The sequence below is a fragment of the Bubalus bubalis genome, chromosome 2, assembly GCF_019923935.1.
Source record: "Bubalus bubalis isolate 160015118507 breed Murrah chromosome 2, NDDB_SH_1, whole genome shotgun sequence".
Classification (NCBI taxonomy): Eukaryota; Metazoa; Chordata; class Mammalia; order Artiodactyla; family Bovidae; genus Bubalus; species Bubalus bubalis.
Window position 1 is genome coordinate 1,637,363 of NC_059158.1, and position 25,256 is coordinate 1,662,618.

At 52.8% G+C, this 25,256-nt stretch overlaps 1 protein-coding gene across 3 annotated transcripts; it reads right to left on the reverse strand.

Annotated features, from left to right (window-relative positions):
• Nucleotides 1-5,351: 5,351 nt before the first annotated feature.
• Nucleotides 5,352-19,471, reverse strand: LOC102391011 (serpin B6). 3 transcript variants are annotated; one of them, XM_025264908.3, is made up of 7 exons: nt 19,312-19,471; nt 12,747-12,921; nt 10,846-10,995; nt 8,710-8,827; nt 7,608-7,750; nt 6,056-6,211; nt 5,352-5,868 (listed from the first exon to the last, which is right to left on the reverse strand). In XM_025264908.3, exons 2-7 carry the CDS (start codon nt 12,909-12,911, stop codon nt 5,464-5,466), a joined length of 1,137 nt encoding a protein of 378 aa, XP_025120693.2. In that variant the 5' UTR covers nt 12,912-12,921; nt 19,312-19,471; the 3' UTR covers nt 5,352-5,463. The 3 variants fall into 3 exon arrangements, with proteins under 3 accessions (XP_025120693.2, XP_025120686.2, XP_006044520.2); XM_025264901.3 differs by lacking the exon at nt 19,312-19,471 and adding an exon at nt 19,088-19,237; XM_006044458.4 differs by lacking the exon at nt 19,312-19,471 and adding an exon at nt 13,419-13,554.
• Nucleotides 19,472-25,256: the final 5,785 nt, after the last annotated feature.

Genomic DNA, 25,256 nt, shown 5'->3' on the forward strand with positions numbered 1-25,256 from the left:
ATTTCCTTTAGGATTGACTGGTTTGATCTCCTTGCAGTCAAAGGGACTTTTGAGAGTCTTCTACAACACCACAGTTCAAAATCATCAATTCTCTGATGCTCAGTCTTCTTTATGATCCACCTGTCCTATCCATATATGACTACTGGAAAAACCATAGCTTTCCATGGATGAACCTTTGTCAGCAAAGAAACGTCTTGCTTTTTAATATGCTGTCTAGGTTAGACGTAAGTTTTCATCCACGGAGCAAGCGTCTTAATTTCACAGCCGCGGTCACCATCTGCAGTGATTTTGGAGCCCAAGAAAATGAAGTTTCTCACTGCTACCATTGTTTTCCCATCTATTTGCCATGAAGTGATGGGACCAGATGCCATGATCTTCCCTTTTGAATGTTGAGTTTTCAGTCAAAATCGCCTTCTTCCCTTTCACTTTCATCAAAGGCTCTTTAGTTCCTCCTCGCTTTCTGCCATAAGGGTGGCGTCATCTGCATATCTGAGGTTATTGATATTTCTCCCGGCAATCTTGATTCCAGCTTGTTACACACAAATAAACAAGTTTAATTGTCAATAGATTGCTTGGCTTAATTTCAGCATGCAGGTATAAAAAGAAAAGAAATAGAAAGAATACAGAGAATTAACAGCACATACATCACTGAGTTGGGTTCCCAGCCGATCTCCAGACTTGAGTTTCCCTGGGAAATGCCGAATGAGGTCGGTCTGGACCCCCAGCTGGGAAAGGATCCCGGGCTGTTAAGACTTCACACTGCGCTTATGGGGGCTGCCATTTATAATCCCAGGCCGCACACTGATACCGTCATCGGCTCAGTGAAAACAACGCAGCTCCGGTTTTTTCTTTAACTGTGACAATGCTGTTTGTTTCACCTTGTGAGTCAGAAGATTCCTCACTGGGGCCTAACATCAGGAGCTAAGAAACTCCAAGGCCCACGCCCTTCCGTATGTAAAGTGCCCCTTGACTTGCTGGTAACGACTGTCACGCTTGCAGGCAGGTGTGAGGGACAGCAGGCTGCAGGGTCTGAAGTCGGGCAGAGGTGTGCTGCCCTTCTCCTGAAGCCTGAACCAGGCTACCTCCACCTTAATTTCTGAAACGTGTCAAACTCGGGAGTAGTGGAAGAAAACGAGGACAGATTTTGGCAAGAATGTGGGTGGGATCACGCAGGATTTGTTCTTTTGTGAGGGGTGGATTTCACTTGGCGTCACATCCTCAAGGGTCATCCGTGTCAGAGCCTGTGTCCGGCTTACCTTCCTCTTTTAAAGGCGGATGCGTCTCCGTTGTGTGCAGCCAAGTGCAGAGACTACCCTTTGTTACCATTCGTCCCGGCATGGACACGTGGGAGGCCTGCACTCTTGGCTGTTGTGAATGATGCTGCTGCAGACGCGGGGCTGCAAGTGTCTGTCTGAGACCTGCTCTCAATTCTTCTGGGGACACACCCAGAAGTGGAGGTGCGCCTCATGCGGGCCTTCGTGTCGAGGCTTTGAGGAATGGCCGTAGTGTTTCAGCCCCATTTTCGCAAGCAGATGGATCATCATGGGATCTTTCCTCCAGATTCCCAGTGGATGGCAAAGCGCTTGGCTCTGCGGTCCTGAGACCACTCCATGAAGCCGAGGAAGGGCCTCCTGTGCCTCTGGGGGCACCTCAGGACAAAAGCAGGGCTGGGTGGTGAGACGGGGACGGGGGCGTGACTGTGCCAACCGGCACCTCTCTGCTCGAGGCTTTATTTTACTTGCTTTGCTCAGTCGCTAATTTGTGACCAACTCTGCGGCCCCGTGGACTGTAGCCCACCAGGCTCCTCTGTCCATGGGGTTTCCCAGGCAAGAATCCTGGAGCGGTAGCCATTTCCTCCTCCAGGGGATCTTCCCGACCCAGGGATCAACCCTTCATCTGCTGCACTGGCAGGCGGATACTTCACCGGGGAAGCCCACAGGAACACTGAGGGTGAGCCCAAGGCCAGAGGGACATTGACACGAGGATGCTGGCTCGGAAGAGGAAGATGACTGTTCCTACCAGGAGCGGGGAACATGCCGCCTGCACCTTGACCTCAGATAACCAAGGAAAGTTGCAAATAGAGGCAGAGCAAGCTGCCAGGACCATCCGCGTCCTCCTTCCTGGAGGCTGTGAGTGAGTGGTGGAACTACAGGGCTGGGCAGTGCAGGCGCTAAAGCAGACAGCCACCATTTTCCGGGCGATTTCTGAGCTTTGAACACAGAGAGAGTTAGGGACGGGGGACACGGTGCCCTGCTGCAGGAGGTGGGGGAAGGGAAGGGTTCTGTGCAGCCTGAGTCCACAGGCCTCTGGAGGAAAGTGCCTCTTCCTTAGGGGACCTCAGTCATGTTCAACTGACTAGACCAGGCCCACCCACGTGCTGGCGGCCAGTCTGCCTTACTCAAAGTCGACTCATTTAATCCTCATCTCCTTGTAAAAGCTACCTTCACGGAAACATCTCGATTGGTGTTAGACCAATTAACTGGTCCTCTGGCCCAGTCAAGGTGACACACAAAATTAACGGTCATGCTGGGCTAACTCGTTTTTCCCGTGCTCATGTATGGATGTGAGAGCTGGACTGTAAAGAAAGCTGAGCACGGAAGAATTGATGCTTTTGAACTGTGGTGTTGGAAAAGACTCTTGAAGGTTCCTTGGACTGCAAGGAGATCCAACCAGTACATCCGAAAGGACATCAGTCCTGAATGTTCATTGGAAGGACTGATGCTGAAGCTGAAGCTCCAATACCTTGGCCACCTGATGCGAAGAGCTGACTCATTGAAAAAGACCCTGATGCTGGGAAGGATTGAAGGCGGGAAGAGAAGGGAAGGCAGAGGATGAGACACTTCGATGGCATCACCGACTGGATAGACATGAGTTTAAGTAAGCTCTGGGAGTTGGTGATGGACAGGGAGGCCTGGCGTCTGCAGTCCATGGGCTTGCAAACAGTCAGACATGACTGAGTGACTGAACTGGGCTACCTCTTTCTCTCATGGAAACATGCTGTGTGGAGTTCAAAAGCCAACTATGGAAATATCCTGACCAAAATGTGTATATATTTTAATGTGAACAGATGGGATTGAGAATATCTTTCATTTCTCAGGATTTGCTTTGAGCTTACCTGGTACTCAGCATCTGAAAAAAAGACTATTTTTCTCCATAAAAGATACTGTAGTCCACGGCAGGACTGGCTCTGTAATTTGCAGGGTCTGGAGCAAAATGAGAACGCAGGACCCTCTGCTCAAAAGCTATAAAGGATCTGAAGACAATGAAAGCAGAGCACTGAGCCAGGGGTGCCCAGGGAGGCCCACCAGCCACTCCTCCTTGAAGCCAGAGCTGGGCACAGACAAGATCAACTGGGAGGACAGGAAGTGAGAGTGAGAAGACTCGGTCACATCTGACTCTGCGACCCTGAGTCCGTAGGATTCTTTAGGCCGGAATCCTGGAGTGGGGAGCCAGTATCTCCCAGGGACCTTCCCTACCCAGGGATCGAAGCCTGGTCTCCCTCACTGCAGGCGATTCTTCCCAGTCTGAGCCACCAGGGAAGGACTATGACGAGGACAGGAATTCCAAGTTTATTGATAACAAACGCACGGAAAATTCTAAGGCAATTTTATTTAAAAATTTTAATAAGATCACATTGAAAAATACAGTGTTGTGGAAACTGCCAATGACATTAAACACAGTAGATCCAGCTAAGAAAGAGATGCGCAGAGGCCGAGCTGTGTGACAGGTTCTGTAACACACGGGACCCCTGCGTCCATCGTTACATCTCCCTGCTGATGGCCTGATGGAGACGAAGGACAGACGCCTCAGACCCTGGAGGGACAGACAGCTCATTTCAGGTGACAGTGGGCACAGGCTGGGGGGAGGAGGGTGCTGATGCCCCTGGCCCGCCCGCCACCCGCTCCCAAGGGCAGCGTCTCTGCAGCCTGTCTCTCCTCACGGCTCAGGCGCTGACTTGGGAGCAGCAGAGATAGCGGACTAGAGACAGGCTGAGAATGTGGGTCACACCATTAGGTTAGAGGAAGCCCAGCTCCTGATGAAGCCACAGGGAAGCCAGTGGACACCGCATTGCTCTCCACCCGGACCTCAGCATTGGCTGGGCGTGGGCCCCACGTCTCAGCAGGGAACATGGGCAGCTGCAGAAAGCTTCGTACAGTTCAGTCGCTCAGTCGAGTCCGACTCTTTGCGACCCCATGAATCGCAGCACGCCAGGCCTCCCTGTCCATCATCAGAGTTACTCAAACTCATGTCCATCGAGTTGGTGATGGCATCCAACCATCTCATCCTCTGTCATCCCCTTCTCCTCCTGCCCTCAGTCTTTCCCAGCATAGGGTCTTTTCAAATGAGTCAGCTCTTCCCATCAGGTGGCAAAAGTACTGGAGGTTCAGCTTCAGCATCAATCCTTCCAATGAACATTCAGGACTGATTTCCTTTAGGATGGACTGGTTGAAACCTTAGCCGCCTCTTTATCTCCAGTACCAGCGGCAGGATGGAAAGTCACCCGGTGTACATCCATGACGTGGTCTGAAACGCCCCTGTGAACAGGACCTGTCTGCTCATCTCTGACCCCGGGGGCAACTGAGCATGCTCAGGAGTGTGCACGGTCAAGCACTTGAACAGGCCTCTGACCACAGACCCCCAGTGCAGACACAGTGGCTCGGGGATGGACTTCTCTGGTCTGGGTCCACGGCCCTCCCCTCTCCTGCTGGTTTCTGGAGGGCTCATGTTCGGGGGTCTCTGAGGCCCGCTCCCCCTGCCTGTGGCTGCCGTAGCCTCTGCTTCGCTTTGGTCTCAGGAGCAAGGCCACTGAGCAGAGGAGACAGGGAAGCCCCGCTCCTCCTTCCAGGCCTGGAGCAGACAGCGCTCTCCCCGAAGGCCTGGACGGGGCGGGTGGAGGGAGGACCCAGAGAGCAGGCAGCCAGTGCTCCCCACTGACGGGACCACCGAGCACCCACCTCCGATGGCAGCTGCAGTTCTGAGAAGGCACGGGACACGAGAACACACGGGACACGAGAACACACGGGACACGAGAACACACGGGCGCGCACACACACAGACACAGAGACACACAGACACACACACACACACACACACAGAGACACACAGACACACACACACAGAAACACACACAACACAGAGACACAGACACACACAGAGACACACACACACACACACATAGGCGTGCACACACACATACAGACATAACACACACATACACACACCACAGACACACAGACACACACATACACACACCACAGACACACAGACACACACAGAGACAAACACACACACACACACAGGCGTGCACACACACATACAGACACACACACACATACAGACACACACACAGAGGCGGTCTCAATCAGCTCTTTATTTGTCAACCTTTGCCAAGTTCTTCTGGGTTCCAGCTCTTCGCAGAGATCGGGGAGAGCGGTGAGGAGCACTGGGGGCCCCACCACCTCGTCATGGCGAGCAGAAGCGGCCGCAGAACAGGATGGCCCCGGTCTTGCTGTGCTGGATGAAGAAGAGGAAGGGGTGGTCGGCATTGAACCGGGGCACGACCATCAAGCAGCGCATCATGACCACCGCCCCTGTGGCAGCCGCGGCCTCCGTGCCCTCCTCGGTGACCTCCACGAAGGACTTGTGCACGACCCTGGACAGGTGCAGGCCTCGCCCGGACGACATCCCGCTGAAGTCAGCCCGGGCCTCCTGGAAGGCGTCAGTCATGCCCAGGTCTTGGAGGACCTCTTCCATATCATAACTCTCCTCCAGCGTGAACCGGGGAAGAAACACCTCCACCTCCTCCTCGTCCATCACATCCGGCTTCGTCCACGCGATGAATTTCTCATAGGTCAGGGCCTTTTCCACCTGCAGGAGAAGGTAGAAGATCTCAGGGTCTGCAGCAGCGCTGCCCCGGGGACCATCCGCTGCGACCAAAACTCCGCACCCTGTGGGCCCAGGGCGGCCTGCCAGCTGCAGACGAGTTCCCGGAGCCCAGTGCCCAGCAGGGATGCAGACGAGACCCTGGGCCCCGGGGCCACGGCTGCCCGGTTACCGTGTTCAAGTCCGTGCTTTCACTGGGCAGCAGGATGACCATGTTCAGCTCTTGACCTGCGTAGGGAAGCACCAGAATCTGGGTGCTTATTTCTCCAACGTAGGTTATTTTACAGGTGGACTTCTTGAACATCATTTGCACAGGTTTCTCCACATTCTATAAAGGAAACGGATAAACGTTAAGTTGAAACAAGACCTGTGGACGTGCTGGACGAGTCATCAGAGCCATCCACCTGTACCCACACACTCCGTCATGTCTTCCAGACCCACCCCAGCTCCACGTCATCAGCTCGTCTGCACGGCTCCAGCTCCCACCTCTAGTTCCCAGTGCTCAGGCCTCGGGATGCTGATGACCCAGGAGGGCACCACACGGACATTCCCAGCAGGACCTCTCCCCCGGCTCCTGCCTACCTGACATCTGCATCTGGACGCAAAGGAGCCTCCACTTCGGCTCCCACACTGGCGGCTCGTCTTCCCCTCCACCTGCTCCATCTATACCTTCCCATCTCTGCTCATGGCGACACCACTCATCCCGCCGTCACACCCTGGAGAGCCCTGGGCCCCTGTCCTTCGCGCCCCACAGCTGACCCATGAACCACCGTGTTGGCTCTAGTTTTAAAGACAACAGGGCTGCCCTGGTGCTCGGGGTAAATAACCCGCCTTCCAGTGCAGGAGGCACAGGCCCCACCCCGCTCGGGAACACCCGCGGCCCAGGGGCTTCTAAGCCCACGGGCCCAAGCACCGAGCCTGGGCTGACAGCCCGGGAGCCGCAGCTGTTGAGGTCACGGGCCTGGAGCCCGAGCTCTGCACCAAGAGGAGCACCGGCAGGAGAAGCCCGAGCACCGAGCCAAGAGGGCCTCCGCCACGGCAGCTGCAGGAAAGGCTCCGCGGCAAGAAGACCCGGCACAGCCAAGATAAATACATACAATTATTAAAAATATATATATATATAAAACAATCTGACTTGTGCTTCCTACCCCCACCACTCTCAGCCCAGCCATGGTCCTCAGGAAAACTTCCAAGAAACCTCCCTGGTCCTGCACATGGGCCCGAGGGGCTCTGGGACATCAGGGCCACTGTGAGAGGCCACGGACTCTGTGAGAGCTCAGAGGAGGGACACAGGAACCAGGAACCTGGGCTGGGGAGACCACTAGAGAGGCTTCTGGACGGCCCTGCAGAGAAAGGCGTCTGTGTAGGTAGCTCCTGACGGGAGGGGGACAGATGGTAGGATCCAGGCCCATGGAGCGTCACAGCCACGGTCTGGAGTTTGAACTGGATCTTGGGGGTTCTAGGAAGGCCAGAGACCTGCGAGCTGCCCCGTGGGATGTGTGATACAAGACGGAACACTGGCCGCACGGATCTCCGCTCATGATACAGCAAAGGAGGAGCAGGGGAGAGGAAGCCAGGGTGTGCCCACATCCACATCTGGGCCGCCAAGGCCACAAGAGGCACAAGTTCCTTGAGGTCAGCCTCCTGGCACGCTCTGTAGACCAAGGGGACCCCAGGGACCGTTTCCAAGAACTTCCTTCGTTTTATGACACATTCTTGTTCACCTTGCTGACTCTGAATGGCCTTTCTTCAGTGTGCTCTTTGTTAAACTGTTTGTCCCAGTTTCCTTTGAAGTAGATGGCATTCGCGAGAACCAGACGTGTCATAGGGTTAACTGAATTTGCAGAAAGCAAGTCTCTAATTTTACCTGCAAGGAAGATTTAAAGAACCAGTTAGCTAACAGGGTTTCCTGGTGGAGGTGCTGGGCACAGTACTCACTGGTCCGCCCCCTGGAGGAGTCAGTGCACAGACCAGAGGGCTCCCCGTCCCCCAGACAACCACGAACAGGGAGCTGTCTGTTTACTTGCTAAGTTGGGTCCGACTCTTTGTGACCCCATGGGCTATAGCCCACCAGGCTCCTGCATCCATGGGGTTCCCCAGGCAAGAATACTGGAGCAGGTTTCCATTTCCTTCTCCAGAGGATCTTTGTGACCCAGGGATCCAACCCGCCTCTCCTGCATTGGCAGGTGGATTCTTTACCATCTGAGCCACCAGGGAAACCCACACAGGGAGCCTGGCCCCTAAAGCTAAATCAGCAAGAAAAACCTTAATGTCTCCACTCAGAAAAATACCATGAGTTACATAAAACACATACAATGAACAAATAATAGGGCAGGATAATTCACAGTGACCGAAAAAGGAATGTTCGGTCTACAACATGAGGGGACTGTCCTGAAGGGGAGAGGCCAAAGCCAGTGTGCAGAGCATGAAAACGAAGAAGCGCAGGTGGACCAGGGCTTGACCGAGTGTCTTGCAGTGATGCTCAGCGACCCGCAGAGCACACGCTCTGCTGCACAGGCAGGGAGGTGGAGCCCGATCCAGAGCCTTCCTTCCACCCTTTGTGAAAAGGCAGACTATATGAACATTAACAGCAACAGCCAAAAGTCAAAGTGTGATTGCTCTGGAAGAGGTGCACCAAATATTGATGAGGAGGGGGGAAGCTAGAGAAATTGATTACTGATTAAATTTCAGAAGTGGATTTGAAAGCTTCCAGTTCTTTAGACAAAAACGCCACCTCTGTTTACATTTGATGGTCTTGGGAAGGAACTAATGGAAAATAAGACTGATTCAAATACTGTGCAAACAGAAGTAGTGACATGTCCTCACCTTCTGTCTTTTCGGCTACCCAGGTGTTTATGTGCTTCCTGGAGTCCTCCGTAGCGCTGACAAAGTCCAGCTCTTCCATCTCTGCTTGGTAGAATATGCGGCACACATCTTTGAAAGACTAGGAGAGACAGAATGACAGAATCACATGGCTACAGAAACAGACAACGCCAACAGCTTATTTCTTCACTGCGCCGACCTCAACACTGATCATTTGATGGTTACTTATGTAATGTACAAACGAATGTGCAGAATTAACCTTCAATCTGGTTTCTCAGTTTTCAGCTACATTGAATAAATAACTGAGTAAAATCACAGGCTTCCCAGGTGGCACAGTGGTAATGAATCCACCTGCCAATGTTGGAGACGAGGGTTTGATCTTGTGGGGAAGATCCCCTGGAGAAGGAAATGGCAACCCACCCCAGGATTCTTGCCTGGGAAAGTCCATGGACAGAGGAGCCTGGCAGGCTGCAGTCCACAGGGTTACATGCCTGAGCATGCATGCATGAGGGTGGAGGGAGATGGGTTGGTAGCAATAAACTGGTAGAACTAAAGAAAAAAGATGACAATAAACTAGCATGTAGCTAAGACTGATAAAAACAAGTAAACCAGGTTGTAAAAAAAATTCACACTGTGCTCTACAAACCTTACCAATATTTGACCTCATGCTGACTACATTCACTTTACATCACCTGTTTTAAAACAGTTAATTCAGAGTCTGAAACAAGTGTGAAAAATAATGAAAAAAGTTATATAACAGAATAAGATCACTATCCTAAACATACAAAGAACTCAGTTAAAAAAAAAAAAGACATAAAACCCAAATGTAAAACTACACAAAGGACATATAAATAGGCAATTTTCAGAAAAAATACAAATGTTTGAGTGACCTGTAAAGCTGCTCAGTCTCGTGAGCAATCAGAATGTTAAAGGCTGAGCACCTGCAGTGCTGAGCAGGGGTGGACGTGCCCACCCGCTACCCTTCCTGAGGACGACGGGGAGGGCTGCAGCCGTCGGGGTGGGAATGAGGCAGAATTCACGGAGATCTGAGAGCCTCCCTCTGTCCCTTCCCTCTAAAGTCCATCTGGAGTAGCACGCACACACAGGACAGAACCACACACACAGGGTCCCTGCCGGCTCGGCCCGGGCTGGGCCCCACCCCACGCCCACCCGGGCTGGCGGCTGCGTCTCGGTACAGCCACCCCTGAGCACGCCGCCCGCCACCGTGAGGAAGGGTGAGGCGGACACACACTGCTACCGAGGCTGAAGCTCCCTCACTGTGGCCACCAGATATGAAGAGCCGACCCATCGGAAAAGACCCTGATGCTGGGAGAGATCGAAGGCAAAGGAGAAGAGGGGACAGAGGACGAGGGGTTGGATGCATCACCGACTCAAAGAACATGACTCTGAGCAAACTCTGGGACGCAGTAGAGGACGGAGGAGCCTGGGCTGCTGCAGCCCACGGGGTCAGAAAGAGTCGGACACGGCTCAGCGACTGAACAACAGCCACACAGGTGGTGAGATGCAAAGCCTTTCTCTAGGTACAGGGGACAAGCCCTCAGACTGGGCGTGGGGGCAACGTGGAAGAGAGTGTGGGAGGACTCTGGCTCTGTCTGCATTTTATATAATAAGAACACACTCACAGATTACTTGAGGTGTGTATGAAAAAAATTTAAAAATCAGGAAAGCAGTGTGATTAAATAGAACCAGAGTAAAAAACACAAAAATTAAAAAAAATTTCTGCATAGGAAAAGATAATCAAAATATTTACATGTATAAAACAATTGAGCAAGTCTCACAATGCACAAAATATTTCCAACATGTGAAAAACAACATCAGAAATATTTTATTCGATCACGTCTTTGGGCCAACTCCTCTGCAGCTGCGGTATGATCCGTGCTAGTTCTCTGACAATCCTCTCACTGAAGCTTCATGAATATGTGAACAAGGCTGTTACAGGGCTCCTCTCACAGGCAATGACTGAACGGTTCCGGGAAGCGTGAGGTCGTGACTGCGGTCCCACACCCCGCCCTCTGTGTGGGTCTCGCCCACAAGGCCTGTCTGCACCACAAGGCCCGCCTCCCGTCTCCACACGACCTCGGTCTCTATCTGCATTGGGCAATCGGGAGTATGACTTACCGAGAGGAAATCATAAGTCTTCTGTCCAAAAAGCCTGTTGGCGGTTCTGAGCAAGTACTGTGTGTCCGTTCTATTAACTTCGCTGAGAAGCTTCTGGAAACCCTGGTGGACATCTTCACCTCCCCCACTGCTCTTACTTAGAGAAAGAGTCTGAAATCAAAAACAGATAAAACCCACCACTGCAGTAAGCCCTGACTACAGGAAATGGACACAACACTAAAGTCAGCCTAAGAACCACACTGATCGTCACTGCAGCTTAAAACAAGACTCACCCAAATAAAGGCACAGTGGCTCTGGGAAGCCCCCCAGCCTGCCTCCCACAGGGGCTCAGGCAGCGACAGCGGGTGCAGAAATGCCCCTTGAGAGCCCAGGGCCCTGTGCTCGTGGTCTGCCTGCAGACAGGGCCGTGGACAGGCCTCCCGTCTGTGCACAAACAAGCCACATCTTTGGGTCTGGACTGGCCTCGGGACGGGCTCTGACCAGTGGGAGACAGGAGAAGTGGCTCTTCCGGGCCCGGGCCTTCGTAAAGGCCTGGCACCTCCACGTTCGCTGTCTTGCCCCCTGTTGCCAGGGCACAGAAATGCCCAGCCATCCTGCTGGGCCCTCATGACAACGCAGCAGAGCAGACACACGGAGGAGAGCACCTCGCGGGATCCGGGTCGCTCCTGGACCATGAGGAGCCCAGCAGGCACCATGCGGCCAGGCCACAGAGTGCCAGGCACGGTCCCAGTCATTCCTGGTCATGGGTGGTTTGTTCGGGAGCCACCAAGAGAAGGTCCAGACAGACACCCGGCCCGGTTCCGCCGTGACACGAACCTAAAGCCTGGGCACAGGCTTTGCACCCAGCAGCCGGCCGAGGCCGGAGGGCGGGGGGGCACCACTGCTGGAGGAGAGGAGCTCGGGCAGGAGCCCTGGAGAGACCCCCATGCAGGGCGGGAAGGCCGGCCCTCCCCCTGGAATCGGAATCTGCACAGGAGGTGCCCAGAGAGAGGGCGGCCCCTTCAGAGTTGGGAGAGTGGGAGCGGAGACAGTGCCGAGCTCAAGAGGGGACTGCTCCCTTTTCAGCAGAACTTAAAGGGAAGACATGCGTCTCCCAGGGGGCACAGTGGTAAAGGATCCACCTGCCAGTGCAGGAGACTCAAGACTCGTGGGTTCAATCCCTGGGTTGGGAAGATCCCCTGGAGGAGGACATGGCAACCCACGCCAGTGTTCTTTCTGGAGAACCCCATGGACAGAGGAGCCTGGAGGGCTATAGTCCACGGGGAAGCAGAGAGTCAGAGATGACTGAGCACGAGCACCCGCGTATTTGCGCCCTAACACTTGCTGGGTGGAGGGTGCCACTGTTTCTCACTCCCAGCCTCTCCAGCTGGCACAGGACCCTGAAAGTGATGGCCTTAGGGCAAAGGTCAAACTCAAGGCCCAGGCTCAAGGGCGGGATCAGGACTCTGTTAAACCTAGAGACCCTCTGGACCCCAGGATCTTGGGAAGGGTAAGGGCACCCCACATGCGGGAAGGCTGTGACCCCCAGGGGACCAGAGGTCAGCGCCCCAAGGCCACTGCGGCCCAGGAGATGACGTCCACACCCTGTGCAGCCTGCCCGGGGCTGGCTCTGGGCATCTCGGCAGGACGGGCCTCGGCCAGCAGGGCCTTGGGCAGCGGGTCTGAGCAGAGGCTCGATAAATACTTGCTCGTTTAAGCCTGTCCTGCTGGAATCGGGTGCTGCGCTATCAGGAGCCTCAGACCACCAGCCAGAGAGACGCTGAGGGGACGCCCAGGGACGGGGCAGACTGGGGAGTAGGCCTGTCTGTCGAGCAAGGCCTTTGGGATTCGATCGTGTACACCAGCTCACCGGCCAAAGAAAGAGCATCGGCCGCCGCCCAGAACCGGCTTCCCGAACGTACCTGGCACATCTGGGCTGCGGTGTTGCCCCTGGCCCCCACGAGGACCATGGCCAGGGCAGAGGAGATGCTTAGGGGTGAGATAAACACATTTTTCGAGTTGTCTTCACCCAGCTTTTTCAGAAGGGTCAAGGCAAAGGTGCCATTTGCTTCTGACAGCGCATCCATGGTGGCGAGTCTAAAGGATGGATTTAAAATCAGTGTCACGCAAATTTAGGCCACAGGTCGACCACGTCTCACTCTGCTCTTAACTGTTGTTAGCACTGATGCTCTGCTTCAAAGAGCAAACAGGTACACGCACAAAACTCGGTTTCCTCGGGGTTTCCCCTGCTGCCCCAGGCCCAGGCCCTGCTGACTCCGCTCGGGACAAGGGCTTGGGACGCGCCCACGTCCACCTCCAGGGTCCGGCCTTGGAGGTCGACAGCCCCGCCACGGAGGGCGTTTGGTCCAGAACAGGACACTGGGGGAGGGGCGGGGGTGCGCGAGGGTTCAGGGCCTCTCTGTGAGTGGTGGAAAGGATAACAGCTGAGCCTGATACCGACCTGGGAGAGACAGAGCAGGTGAGCCCGAGGAAAGGGCCCGAAGCTGCAGGGCGTGCAGGCTGGCAGCCCCGTTCCAGGCCCTGCGTCAGCCAGCTCCCTGATTTCTGCTCCCTGCATGAGGACGGGGACTCACCAGGTAATCTGTGCTGCTGATGGGCTGCAGAGCAGCTCACCCCAAAACACTCCACTGCAGCACATCGATTGCTCTGAAGTAAAGAGACTATGCCAAAATCTTTGACTGTGTGGATCACAATAAACTGTGGAAAATTCTGAAAGAGATGGGAATACCAGATCACCTGACATGCCTCTTGAGAAACCTATATGCAGGTCAGGAAGCAACAATTAGAATTGGACATGGAACAACAGACTGGTTCCAAATAGGAAAAGGAGTATGTCAAGACTGTATATTGTCACCCTGCTTATTTAACTTATATGCAGAGTACATCATGAGAAACGCTGGGCTGGAAGAAGCACAAGTGCCAGGAGAAATGTCAATAACCTCAGATATGCAGATGACACCACCCTTCTGGCAGAAAGTGAAGAGGAACTCAAAAGCCTCTTGATGAAACTGAAAGAGGAGAGTGAAAAAGTTGGCTTAAAAGCTCAACATTCAGAAAACGAAGATCATGGCATCTGGTCCCATCACTTTATATGAAATAGATGGGGAAAGAGTGGAAACAGTATCAGAATTTATTTTTTGGGCTCCAAAATCACTGCAGATGATGACTGCAGCCATGACATTAAAAGACGCTTACTCCTTGGAAGGAAAGGTATGACCAACCTAGACAGCATATTCAAAAGCAGAGACATTACTTTGCCAACAAAGGTCCGTCTAGTCAAGGTCATGGTTTTTCCAGTAGTCATGTAAGGATGAGAGTTGGACTGTAAACAAAGCTGAGTGCTGAAGAATTGATGCTTTTGAACTGTGGTGTTGGAGAAGACTCTTGAGAGTCCCTTGGACTGCAAGGAGATCCAACCAGTCCATTCTGAAGGAGATCAGCCCTGGGATTTCTTTGGAAGGAGTGATGCTAAAGCTGAAACTCCAGTACTTTGGCCACCTCATGCAAAGAGTTGACTCACTGGAAAAGACTCTGATGCTGGGAGGGATTGGGGCAGGAGGAGAAGGGGACGACAGAGGATGAGATGGCTGGATGGCAACACCGACTCGATGGACGTGAGTTTGAGTGAACTCTGGGAGTTGGTGACGGACAGGAAGGCCTGGTGTGTTGCGATTCATGGGGTCACAAAGAGTCGAACACGACTGAGCGAATGAACTGAACTGAAAGAGATTTGAGAAACAGCTGGTGCAAAAAGCATACTCTTCTTCTGTTCCCCTGAAAGCTGAATATAAATCTCCATGTGGAAATACCCTCCCTGTACCAGGAGGTAGAGAGACATCTTTATTGCAAAAGAGGGAAACAAAAGGCTGAAAAGGCTGTACAAGAAACCAGCAAACCCTGTTAACTTCATGAACTTGCTACCCCAAGCAAAAACCCCTTGTTTCGTCAAATCTTCACACACACACAAAGCTGCCTGCCTTGTCACTTCTTGAGTCTTGTATCTTCAAGGTTTGCACAAAATTCAGTGGGGTTGGATTTCTGCTATTGATTTGTCTTGCTGCTGCTGCTGCTGCTGCTGCTGCTAAGTCGCTTCAGTCGTGTCCAACTCTGTGCGACCCCAGAGACGGCAGCCCACCAGGCTCCCCCAACCCTGGGATTCTCCAGGCAAGAACACTGGAGCGGGTTGCCATTTCCTTCTCCAATGCGTGAAAGTGAAAAGTGGAAGTGAAGTTGCCCAGTCATGTTTGACACCTAGCGACCCCATGGACTGCAGCCCACCAGGCTCCTCCATCCATGGGATTTTCCAGGCAAGGGTACTGGAGTGGGGTGCCATGATTTGTCTTAGGTCAATTTAATTACTAGACCAGCCAGGAAGAACCTAGAGGAGAAGAAACACTCCCCCCACACATATTCTCTTCCATCTTTAATATCTAATTTCTTGCTTAGCAGCTAAGTCATGTCTGATTCTTTTGTGACGCCATGGACTACAGCCTACCTGGCCCCTCTGTCCATGGATTTTTCAGGCAAGAATACTGGAGTGGGTTGCCACTTCCTTCTCCAGGGGATCTTTCCGACCCAGGGCTGAACCCGAGGCTCCTGCATTGCAGAAGGATGCTTTCCACTGAGCCACCTGGCAGGCCTTAATATCCAATGCCTTAACACTAATGCAGAAAAAAGCAGAAGTGCACTTGTCTTCAAAGGCCACAGCGATGCTGGTGGTAGTTCTTTTTGTCCACTGACAACAGTTGCTGATGGTCCTTAAAGGTGAGCGCATACCCACTCCCTGTAAAATCGCTAAACTGAAAAGGAAGGAATGAAGCAGTGAGGCCCAGAGGTTTGTTCAGGAGACTCTGACTGCAGAAAATACGTCAATCGGGAGATAAGTGAACAGCCCACGCTGATACAGGCCCCGAAATCAGACAGGAAACGGTGCTTCGTGCACTCCCCGGGGCACTGAGACAGAACACCAGAGGCAGCACCGTGCTCCCCAGGCAGGAACTCGGGAGGGTCCTGTACCCAGGGCTGGTGTGAATTGCTCTGATAGTTCAGGCCCTGCAGACTCCACTCAGCTAACAATGCAAAGGAAAGTTATGAGAAACAACACAAAATGAGCATAATTAGCAAACTATGTGATGGCTGACCTGCAGAGCAGCCAGAATCAAGGAAGTAGTCTTAAAACAGGGAAAAGAATGGAGCAAAACCAGCTCCAGAAAGAGCTGATTTAAAAAGCAGCTTAGCTCTGCCGGGCTCCAAGGAGCAGAGTGAGAGCTGAGCACCAGGTCATGACTCTGCAGTCCAGCCTTCATCACTATGGCAGCGCCCCCCTCCCCAAAAAGACAGAGAGAGAGAGAGAGAGAGAGGGGTGGAGAGCAAACCAAAACATTCTTTTTCAAATAGAAACTTGAACAGGTTGAGAACCATTCGTTTCCAATACTGACAAAGTAAGCCAGGGATTTCTTCTCACGCTGTGCAAGTGATGCTATAAAGTGCTACCCCAGTATTTCCAGTGTAATTAAGAATTGCTATTGCTGTTTAGTCACTAAGTCATGTTCCATTCTTTTATGGCCCCATGGGCTATAGCCTGCCAGGCTCCTCTGTCCATGGGATTCTCCAGGAAACAATACTGCAGTGGGCTGCCATGCCCTCCACCAGGGGCTCCTCCTGACCCAGGGTTCAAATCCGTGTCTTTTATGTCTCCTGCATTGGCAGGCGGGTTCTTTACCACTAGCACCGCTAGGGAAGCCCCTGTGGTGGATAAAGGGTGCCTTAATTCCCCATAAAGTCTGGTTTACTGGAAACTTGGCTTCATCAGTACGTGAACCGTGAACTTCCAGATGTTCAAGCTGGTTTAAGAAAAGGCAGAGGAACCAGAGATCAAATTGCCAGCATCTGCTGCATCATGGAAAAAGCAAGAGAGCTCCAGAAAAACATGTACTTCTGCTTTATTGACTACACCAAAGCCTTTGACTGTATGGATCACAATAAACTGTGGAAAATTCTGAAAGAGATGGGAATACCAGACCACCTGACCTGCTTCTTGAGAACCTATATGCAGGCCAGGAAGCAACAGTTAGAATTGGACATGGAACAACAGACTGGTTCCAAATAGGAAAAGGAGTACATCACGGCTGTATATTGTCACCCTGCTTATTTAACTTATATGCAAAAGTACATCATGAGAAACGCTGGGCTGGAAGAAGCACAAGGTGGAATCAAGATTGTCAGGAGAAATATTAATAACCTCAGATATGCAGATGACACCACCCTTATGGCAGAAAGTGAAGAGGGACTAAAAAGCCTCTTGATGAAAGTGAAAGAGGAGAGTGAAAAAGTTGGCTTAAAGTTCAACATTCAGAAAAGATCATGGCATCCGGTCCCATCACTTCATGGGAAATAGATGGGGAAAGAGTGGAAACAGTGTCAGACTTTATTTTTTTGGGCTCCAAAATCACTGCAGATGGTGATTGCAGCCATGAAATTAAAAGACGCTTACTCCTTGGAAGGAATGTTATGACCAACCTAGATAACATATTGAAAAGCAGAGATATTACTTTACCAACAAGGGATGTCTAGTCAAGGCTATGTTTTTTCCAGTGGTCATGTATGGATGTGAGAGTTGGACTGTGAAGAAAGCTGAGCGCCGAAGAATTGATGCTTTTGAGCTGTGGTGTTGGAGAAGACTTTTGAGAGTCCCTTGGACTGCAAGGAGATCCAACCAGTCCATCCTAAAGATTTCAGTCCTGGGTGTTCATTGGAAGGACTGATGCTGAAGCTGAAACTCCAATACTTCGGCCACCTCATGCGAAGAGACGACTCACTGGAAAAGACACTGATGCTCGGAAGGATTGGGGGCAGGAAGAGAAGGGGACGACGGTGGATGAGATGGTTGGATGGCAACACTGACTCGATGGGCATGAGTATGAGTGAACTCCGGGAATTGGTGATGGACAGGGAGGCCTCCATGCTGTGATTCATGGGGTTGCAAAGAGTCAGACATGACTGAACTGAACTGAACTGAACTGGCTGTGTTGTCCGCGCCTGGTCTGTGTGTGTGTGTGTGTGTGTGTGTGTGTGTGTGTGTGTGTGTTATCTAATGTGTAACTGGGATGGCCCCTTCCACTCTATAGGTTTACTGAGGGGATTACATCAACTGACGACTGGCCCACAGTCGGTGTTCAATAAACGGTGAAAAGAACTGCACAGGCTTTTCCTTCTTCTCATGTCCAGGTCTCGTCTCAGGTCCAGAAAGCTTGGCGGTGTAAGGTGTGTGGGCTTCCCAGCGGTCTGACAACAAGCCCTTTGTGTATGTAGCCTGCTCTTAGTGCAAACAGAAAAGAATAGTGGTTCCATTTACTCTCATTTCGCTCTCCTGTTACTGGCTGGAGTGATCAGGCCAGAAGCTGAGTTGTAATACAACACTTTGGACTGGAATTGGCCTCATACGGTTCTAAATACTTAGTTTACATGGCCATGACCTTTCTCTGGGGTGGTATAACGCTGAGGGTGCAGTCAGTCACCAGTTGTGGGAATCCTGGACACCACACGCCCCAGAACACTGATAACCATAGCCCTTCCTGTTCATGGGGACCTCAATCCAAGGGTTACTTTGCACACGCCCTCTCTGCCTCGGCCCTAAAGCACATCAGCAGGCAGGCGTACAGTCTGGCCAGGTACCACTGGGCCGGAAGCCAGGGTCCCAGCAGACCCCGGCCTCCCCCAGCGGCTCAGTAATCCTGGCAGCATGTAAAGGTTCATTCCCCATACTTTTTTTTCCTCTCAAACTAGAGCTTTATGGGGGGTGGTGGGGGGTGGGGAGAGAGAAGGGAAGAAAGTAACTCAGGGGCCAACTTATCTAGCACCCAGGTGCGACTAAAGTTTCTCCCAGGCCCTCTTAGCACTGAAGATGCCCACTCTCGGAATGTTGCGCCTGCAGCGTGTCTAACAAAAACAAAAACAGCCCTAACAAACAAGCTCTGAAACGGTCCTCACGATTATCCTCGCAGGCCTGAGGGACCCTGAGCGCAGGCCGCGCGGTGGGCGGGAGACCGATGGGCGCCGGGTCCGCCTGGGCACACAGGCCGGCTCCTGTCCGGTCTCTGAACACCCCGCCCCCGGCCCCCCGAGTCCCCAACGCCCGGCGCTAGCCCGAGGGTCACCTGGGCACTCAGGCCGGCTCCTGTCTGTCCTCCGGCCTCCACCCCGGTCCCCCGGGTCCCCAACGCCCGGCGCTCGCCGAGGGTACCTGGGAGCGCGGTGCCCGGGAAGGCTGGGCGCCGCCCCCATGAGGGTCCTCCAGTCCCCGGTCCCAGCCGGCGGCGCCGCCACACTCAGCGGGTCGTCACGTCCGCCGCGGCCGCCTGATCCGAAAGGAAACCCAGCCCGGCGCGCGCCCCCGCCCGCCGCCCGCCGCCCGCCGCCCGCCTAGCGCGCAGGCCGGTTCCGCGGCCCCAGCCTCCCGAAACGTACCCGAGCGCGGCCGGAGCAGGCTGGGCGAGGACAGAGGCGCCGGGCCCAAACACCGCGCAGGGAGGGGCGGGCCGGGCCGGGCCAGGCTGGACCGGAGGGAGGGGCCGAGCGGGAGGGACGGGGCGCCGGAACGGAGAGCGGTACCGAGAGGGAGGGGCGGGGGCCGGGCGGGAACGAGCGGAAGGGGCGAGGCCGAGCGTGAGGGCGGGGCGGGCAGGACCCGAGGGCCGGAGTCGAGCGAGAGGGGCCGGACCTGACCGAAGCCGTCCGGAGGGCCGTGCCGCACGGTTGGGGCAGGGCCGAACAGCAGGGGCGAGCGAGGCGCCCTGTGCGCCGTGGGTCCGGTCCGGCCCCAGTGCGGTGACCGCTCCCCGGGGCCGCAGGAGGAGCGAAGGCCCGGCCCTAGGAGGCCTTCAGCGGGCGAGCCCGGGGTCTTCGCGGGGCGCACGGGCTGATACTTGGTCCGGAGGGGCGTCGCCCGGGTACCTGGGCTTGAGTCTCTGCGCGAAGCCAGGCGCGCTCTTCCGGTGCACAGAGGCCCGTGTGAACCAAGCACGGTGGGACCCTGGCCTGCCCGCCCGGCGCAGCCTTGGAGGGCGGACAGGGCGCCGGTGACCGCAGTGGGGAAAATGCCAGCCTCGTCTGAAACACGACAGGTTCAGTTTGGAAACCTGGGAGAGCTGGGGGCGTCCCTCGTGGCTCAGACAGTAAAGAATCCGCCCGCACCATAGAAGACCCAGGTTCGATCCCTGGGTGGGGAAGACCCGCTGGAGAAGGAAAAGGCAGCCCACTCCAGTATTCTTGCCTGGAGAAATCCCATGGACAGAGAAGCCTGGGGCTTTACAGGCCATGGGGTCGCCAAGAGTTGGACACGACTGAACGACTTTCACTAGACTTCTCTGAAGGCCCACTGTTGGTGCTGGTGGTAAAGGACCCACCTGACTAATGCAGGTAGAACTAAGAGACAGGGGTTCGATCCCTGGGTTGGGAAGATCCCCTGGAGGAGGGAATGGCAGCCCACTCTAGTATCCTTGCCTGGAGAATCCCATGGACAGAGGAGCCTGGCGGGCTACAGTCCATGGGGTCACAAAGAGTCAGACACAACTGAGCGACTTTCACCTTTAGATAGCTTAGTGCCTTCTCTGCCCTAAAGCCTAAGCCAGGGGCTGTCAACAGCGACCGTGTACTGACCTCTGGCCGGATAATTCATTGCTGTGGGAGGGCTGTCCTTGCCCCTCTACCCACTAGATGCCAGCAGCAAGCCCCTGGTGTGAGTGCCTTAGTTTTGTTTTTGGAGTAGTAAACACTGAGGGAGGCTCAGATATCTCACTTCTACCCTTAATTTCTCCAGCCCTTTTCACCCCAGGTTTATTCACTTGGCTCTGTCCTTCCAGCTTATCTTTGTGCAGAAATAACGTATTGTAAAATGAGAAATAAAATTGAGTCACTGTGACAAGGGGTTTTAAGCAGAGCCGAAAGTCCATCAAGGAGATGGACTTAGGCCTCGGCCTTACCAGGTGGAATCAGGAATCTTTGAACTGGGCCAAACCGCAGACACTCCAAGGACTCTGCAAGAATACCTGCGACTGGCCACAGGAAGGGACTTTCGTCTTCCTTGCTTGATGGCCTTAGCCATCCCCTGGCCAGCCCCCGGCTGCTAAAGCATCGTATGACTTCCAAGGTGAAGCAAACAGCATTGCAAAAGTTAAACCAGAGTTGTATTTTTGCATACAAACTGATGATATCAGTTTGCACCTTTTGATTATAAGCAGGAGCCCTGAAAACTGCAATTTGAAGTCTCACCCATGGGGTGGATGCACAGCCAGGGACCTTTTCCCAACTGGGACTCCAGATAGCTGTTATTTGGGACTCCCAGCGCTGTTCACGGAGAAGACAATGGCACCCCACTCCAGTACTCTTGCCTGGCAAATCCCATGGACGGAGGAGCCTGGTAGGGTGCAGTCCATGGGGCCGCCAGGAGTCAGACATGACTGAGCGACTTCACTTTCACTTTTCACTATCATGCATTGGAGAAGGAAATGGCAACCCACTCCCATGTTCTTGCCTGGAGAATCCCAGGGACGGGGGAGCCTGGTGGGCTGCCGTCTCTGGGGTCGCACAGAGTCAGACACGACTGAAGCGACTAGCAGACGCAGCAGCGCTGTTCAGGGCTTCCCAGGTGGCACTGGTGCTGAAGAACCCACCTGCCAGTGCAGGCGATGTAAGAGGTGCAGGTTCAATCCCTGGGTTGGGAAGGTCCCCTGAAGGGCATGGAAACCCACTCTGGTGTTCTTGCCTGAAGAATCCCATGGACAGAGGAACCTGACACGATTGCAAAGACTCGGACACCAGGGAGACGACTTACCACGCACACACAGGCCTGTTCAAGTCTAGATGTAGGCTGTCAGCCCAGTTTGGTGATGGATACACTTAATTCTCCCTATTGTTTCTATTTCTCTTCTTTTGATGACTGCAGATTGAAATCAAACCAGATGATCCTCTATTAAATATTGAAATTGTTTATTGTGTATAACAAGTGGTTTCTTTTGTTAATGAATCCTTCGAACCTAAAAGGAAAGTAAAACTTGCAGCAAAACAGTTGGTGTCTCGTGTTTAGAGGATTCGCCTCAAAGGTAGAAATGATGTCAACAAAGTTTGTCTTTGTGACCCCGCCCAACTGGTCCCTGGTGCTAACCCTGACAGAACATCTGATCCTCAGAAAGGAAAGGATGTTTTCTTTCCCCACTTGTCCCCAGGTAGGGGGTTGGTTTCTTTTCTTTCCATTTCAAAGGACTCAGCACTCCGTGGAAAATACAAGTAAACAAAGCCCGTTAGGCATGCATCAAGCAGTCTGAATTTCCAGCCAAGGATCTGGAACCACGGACAAAGGAGGCTGATCATGGGTCTAAACACAGCTTATGTCATTTGTGAATATGGGATTGTTACAAGTCAGTGTTTTCATTCGCTGTGCTTTATTTTTGAAAATAATCCTTCTTTCAAATGTTGGAAATAATATGTTGCCAAAAATACATTTAGAAGGCACGTCGCAACCCATATCCGGGTCACTTAACACAAGTCAGTTTTGACACACACAGCAACTCACCCAGGACCAGACCGCAGAGCAGCCACTAAACGTCCCCCTGGGTCAGTGCATTCTGTCCTGCTGACGCTTCAGCTCCAACACAGGAGGAGAGGGTGCTCACCTCCTCACCGCAGGTTCCACTGGGACGTTTGCACCATTAATAGGATTGTTTCTAAGTGAATTTTCCAGCATTGCCTGAACTGACTGACGCATGAAACGCTAGAGAATATCTGCCTGATGTCCGTGATGGAGATGCATGCAGATTGATTTAACCGTGTCTCTTAAAAATCAGGTTGCAGTGAAGGACCCAAGAAAGGCTGTCTCTAAATAGTCCACTGGGGGCTTAGACACATAACAAAAAAAGACTTACCCTAATGGGTGAGACCATCGATGATTATGTCAATTGCTTACTGATTCACGCTAATTAAACGGACATTTACCAAATATCTGTAATGCAAAGCTCTAGACTAGTCCAGGGGCAGAACTTCCGGCCTCCAATGGAGGACCTGAAATAAGTTCCAGGAAATAAGCTCCAGGCAGCTTCTATATCTGTCTGGCTTCCTTAGAGACAGTGAACCCTGGGGTGTTTCCCACAAACAACAGAAGTAATCCAGGTGACACAGAGCATATCTGGTTAGCGATCCACAGTATTTACAAGCTTTTCAGATCTGATGGCCCAGCATTACTTCCAGAGAAACTGCAGCAGCCATGCCCAAAAATTCAGTTGTGAAACGTGCTCAAGTACTGGTCCTTCTAAAAGACAGAGCAGGTGGGCAGCAGACAGCACATTATGAGGCCGTGGACACAGAGCTGGATCCCTCATATGGACAGAATGCCTGTAACCTTGCCTTTTGACAGTGTGTGTGTGCTCACTTAGTCACAGCCAACCATTTGCAACCCCATGGACATGGACTGTAGCCCTCCAGGCTCCTCTATCCGTGGGATTTGCCAGGCTAGAATATTGGAGTGGGTTAGCACTTCCTTCTCCAGGGGGTCTTCCCCACTCAGGGATCGAACCCATATCTCCTGCTTTTCCTAGAGAGCAGGCGGACATTTTACCAGTGTGCACCTGGGAAGTGACAGGTCATTAAAGAAGCGGGTTAAAATCGGACTCTGCCCAAAGAGAGAAAAATGATGAGACTGCACCCTCTTTGGGGCACTTGTTGTTCAGTCGCTAAGTTGTATCTGACTCTGCAACCCCATGGCCTGCAGCACACCAGACTTCCCTGTCCTTCACCATCTCCTGAGTTTTCTCAAGCTCATAATCATTGAGTCAATGATGGCATCCAACCATCTCATCCTCTGTCATCCCCTTCTCCTTCCACCTTCAATCTTTCCCAGCATCAGGGTCTTTCCAATGAGTCAGCTCTTTGCATCAGGTGGCCTAAGTATTGGAGCTTCAGCTTCAGCATCAGTCCCTCCCATGAATATTCAGGGTTGATTTCCTTTAGGATTGACTGGTTGGATCTCCTTGCAGTCCAAGGGACTCTCAAGAGTCTTCTCCAGCACCACAGTCCAAAAGCGCTACACGATTTCAGACCCCAGGCTCCTCCATGTCCTCTCTTTCGGGACAGTTTGGGAAGGACCCTGAGCTCCACCCAAGCAGGACAACCCTCTCCCACCACGCTCCCTGCTCCTAGATTTACTGCAAAGACCTCAGCTTCCTTGAGCGCTTTTGGGGACTGGGGCAAACAATCTGCCTTCTTTCCAACTAGCAGAGGTTCAGGCACCGACACTGGAACATGTTTCTCTGGAGGGATCACCCAGCTCTCCTTCCAGATGCATAGGGACCACGTGCTAGACAAGACTCCTCACCCCACTGGCTCTCCTTCCCTAAGTGTGACCATGACCTGCAAGCGGGGTAAACCCAGGGTCCTTCAATACCTACCTGATGTTGACCTTTCTGTGTCCCTGCTAGAATTCTTAGGAAAATCCAGCGTGAATCTACTGCCTCCATGGTCACAGTTTAGATAACTGACTACAAGGGGAAGACAGAGAGACGCGGCCAGGCACCGCTCTCCTTCCAGGAGATAGTATTGTGCCCCACAGCTTTGTAAACTGAGAAAAGGTGACTTCCTTTTTTTCTTTTCAAACCAGAAACCACCTTTTACATTCAGATGCTTGGATCCACAGCATTGTCAGCTACAAATTGGTGCTTGCCGATGTCTTTCTCTGGTGGCTCTCATAGTAAAGAATACATCCATGGGGTCGCAAAGAGTCAGACATGACTGAGTGACTTTCACTTTAGTTAACCCCAGTGACGCAGATAGTAAAGCATCTGCATGCAATGCAGGAGACCCTGGTTCAATCCCTGGGTCAAGTAGATCCCCTAGAGAAGGAAATGGCAACCCACTCCAGTATTCTTGTCTGCAGAATCGCATGGGCAGAGGAGCATGGTAGTTTAGCAGGATTGAACCCTGTGCTGCAGTGCCAACCTCCAACACCCGCTGTGGGGAATTCAGGGTGGGAACTGAGGCACTCTGTGCTCTTGGGAAACTGGTGGAACAGGTCTTTGGATAGAGAGTTTCAGGAATTGATTTCATGATCCCACTCCTTGCACTTCATCATATCTAGGAAAGCACTAAATCCCTTCATGGCAGCATCAGCTCTTTGTGAAGCAGAAAACCTCTCATAAGTGTGTGATTGCATTGAACTCCCCCATTCACCAGAATCAAATATATTAATTTACCCCACTACCTCTTTGGAGCAGAGGTTTCTCAGAGCTATCTGAGGTGCTGTCTCCCAGGATACAATCCTCAGTCAGTTCAGTTGCTCAGTCCTGTCCGACTCTTTGCAACTTCATGGTCTGCACCACACCAGGCCTCCCCGTCCATCACGAACTCCCAGAATTTACTCAAACTCA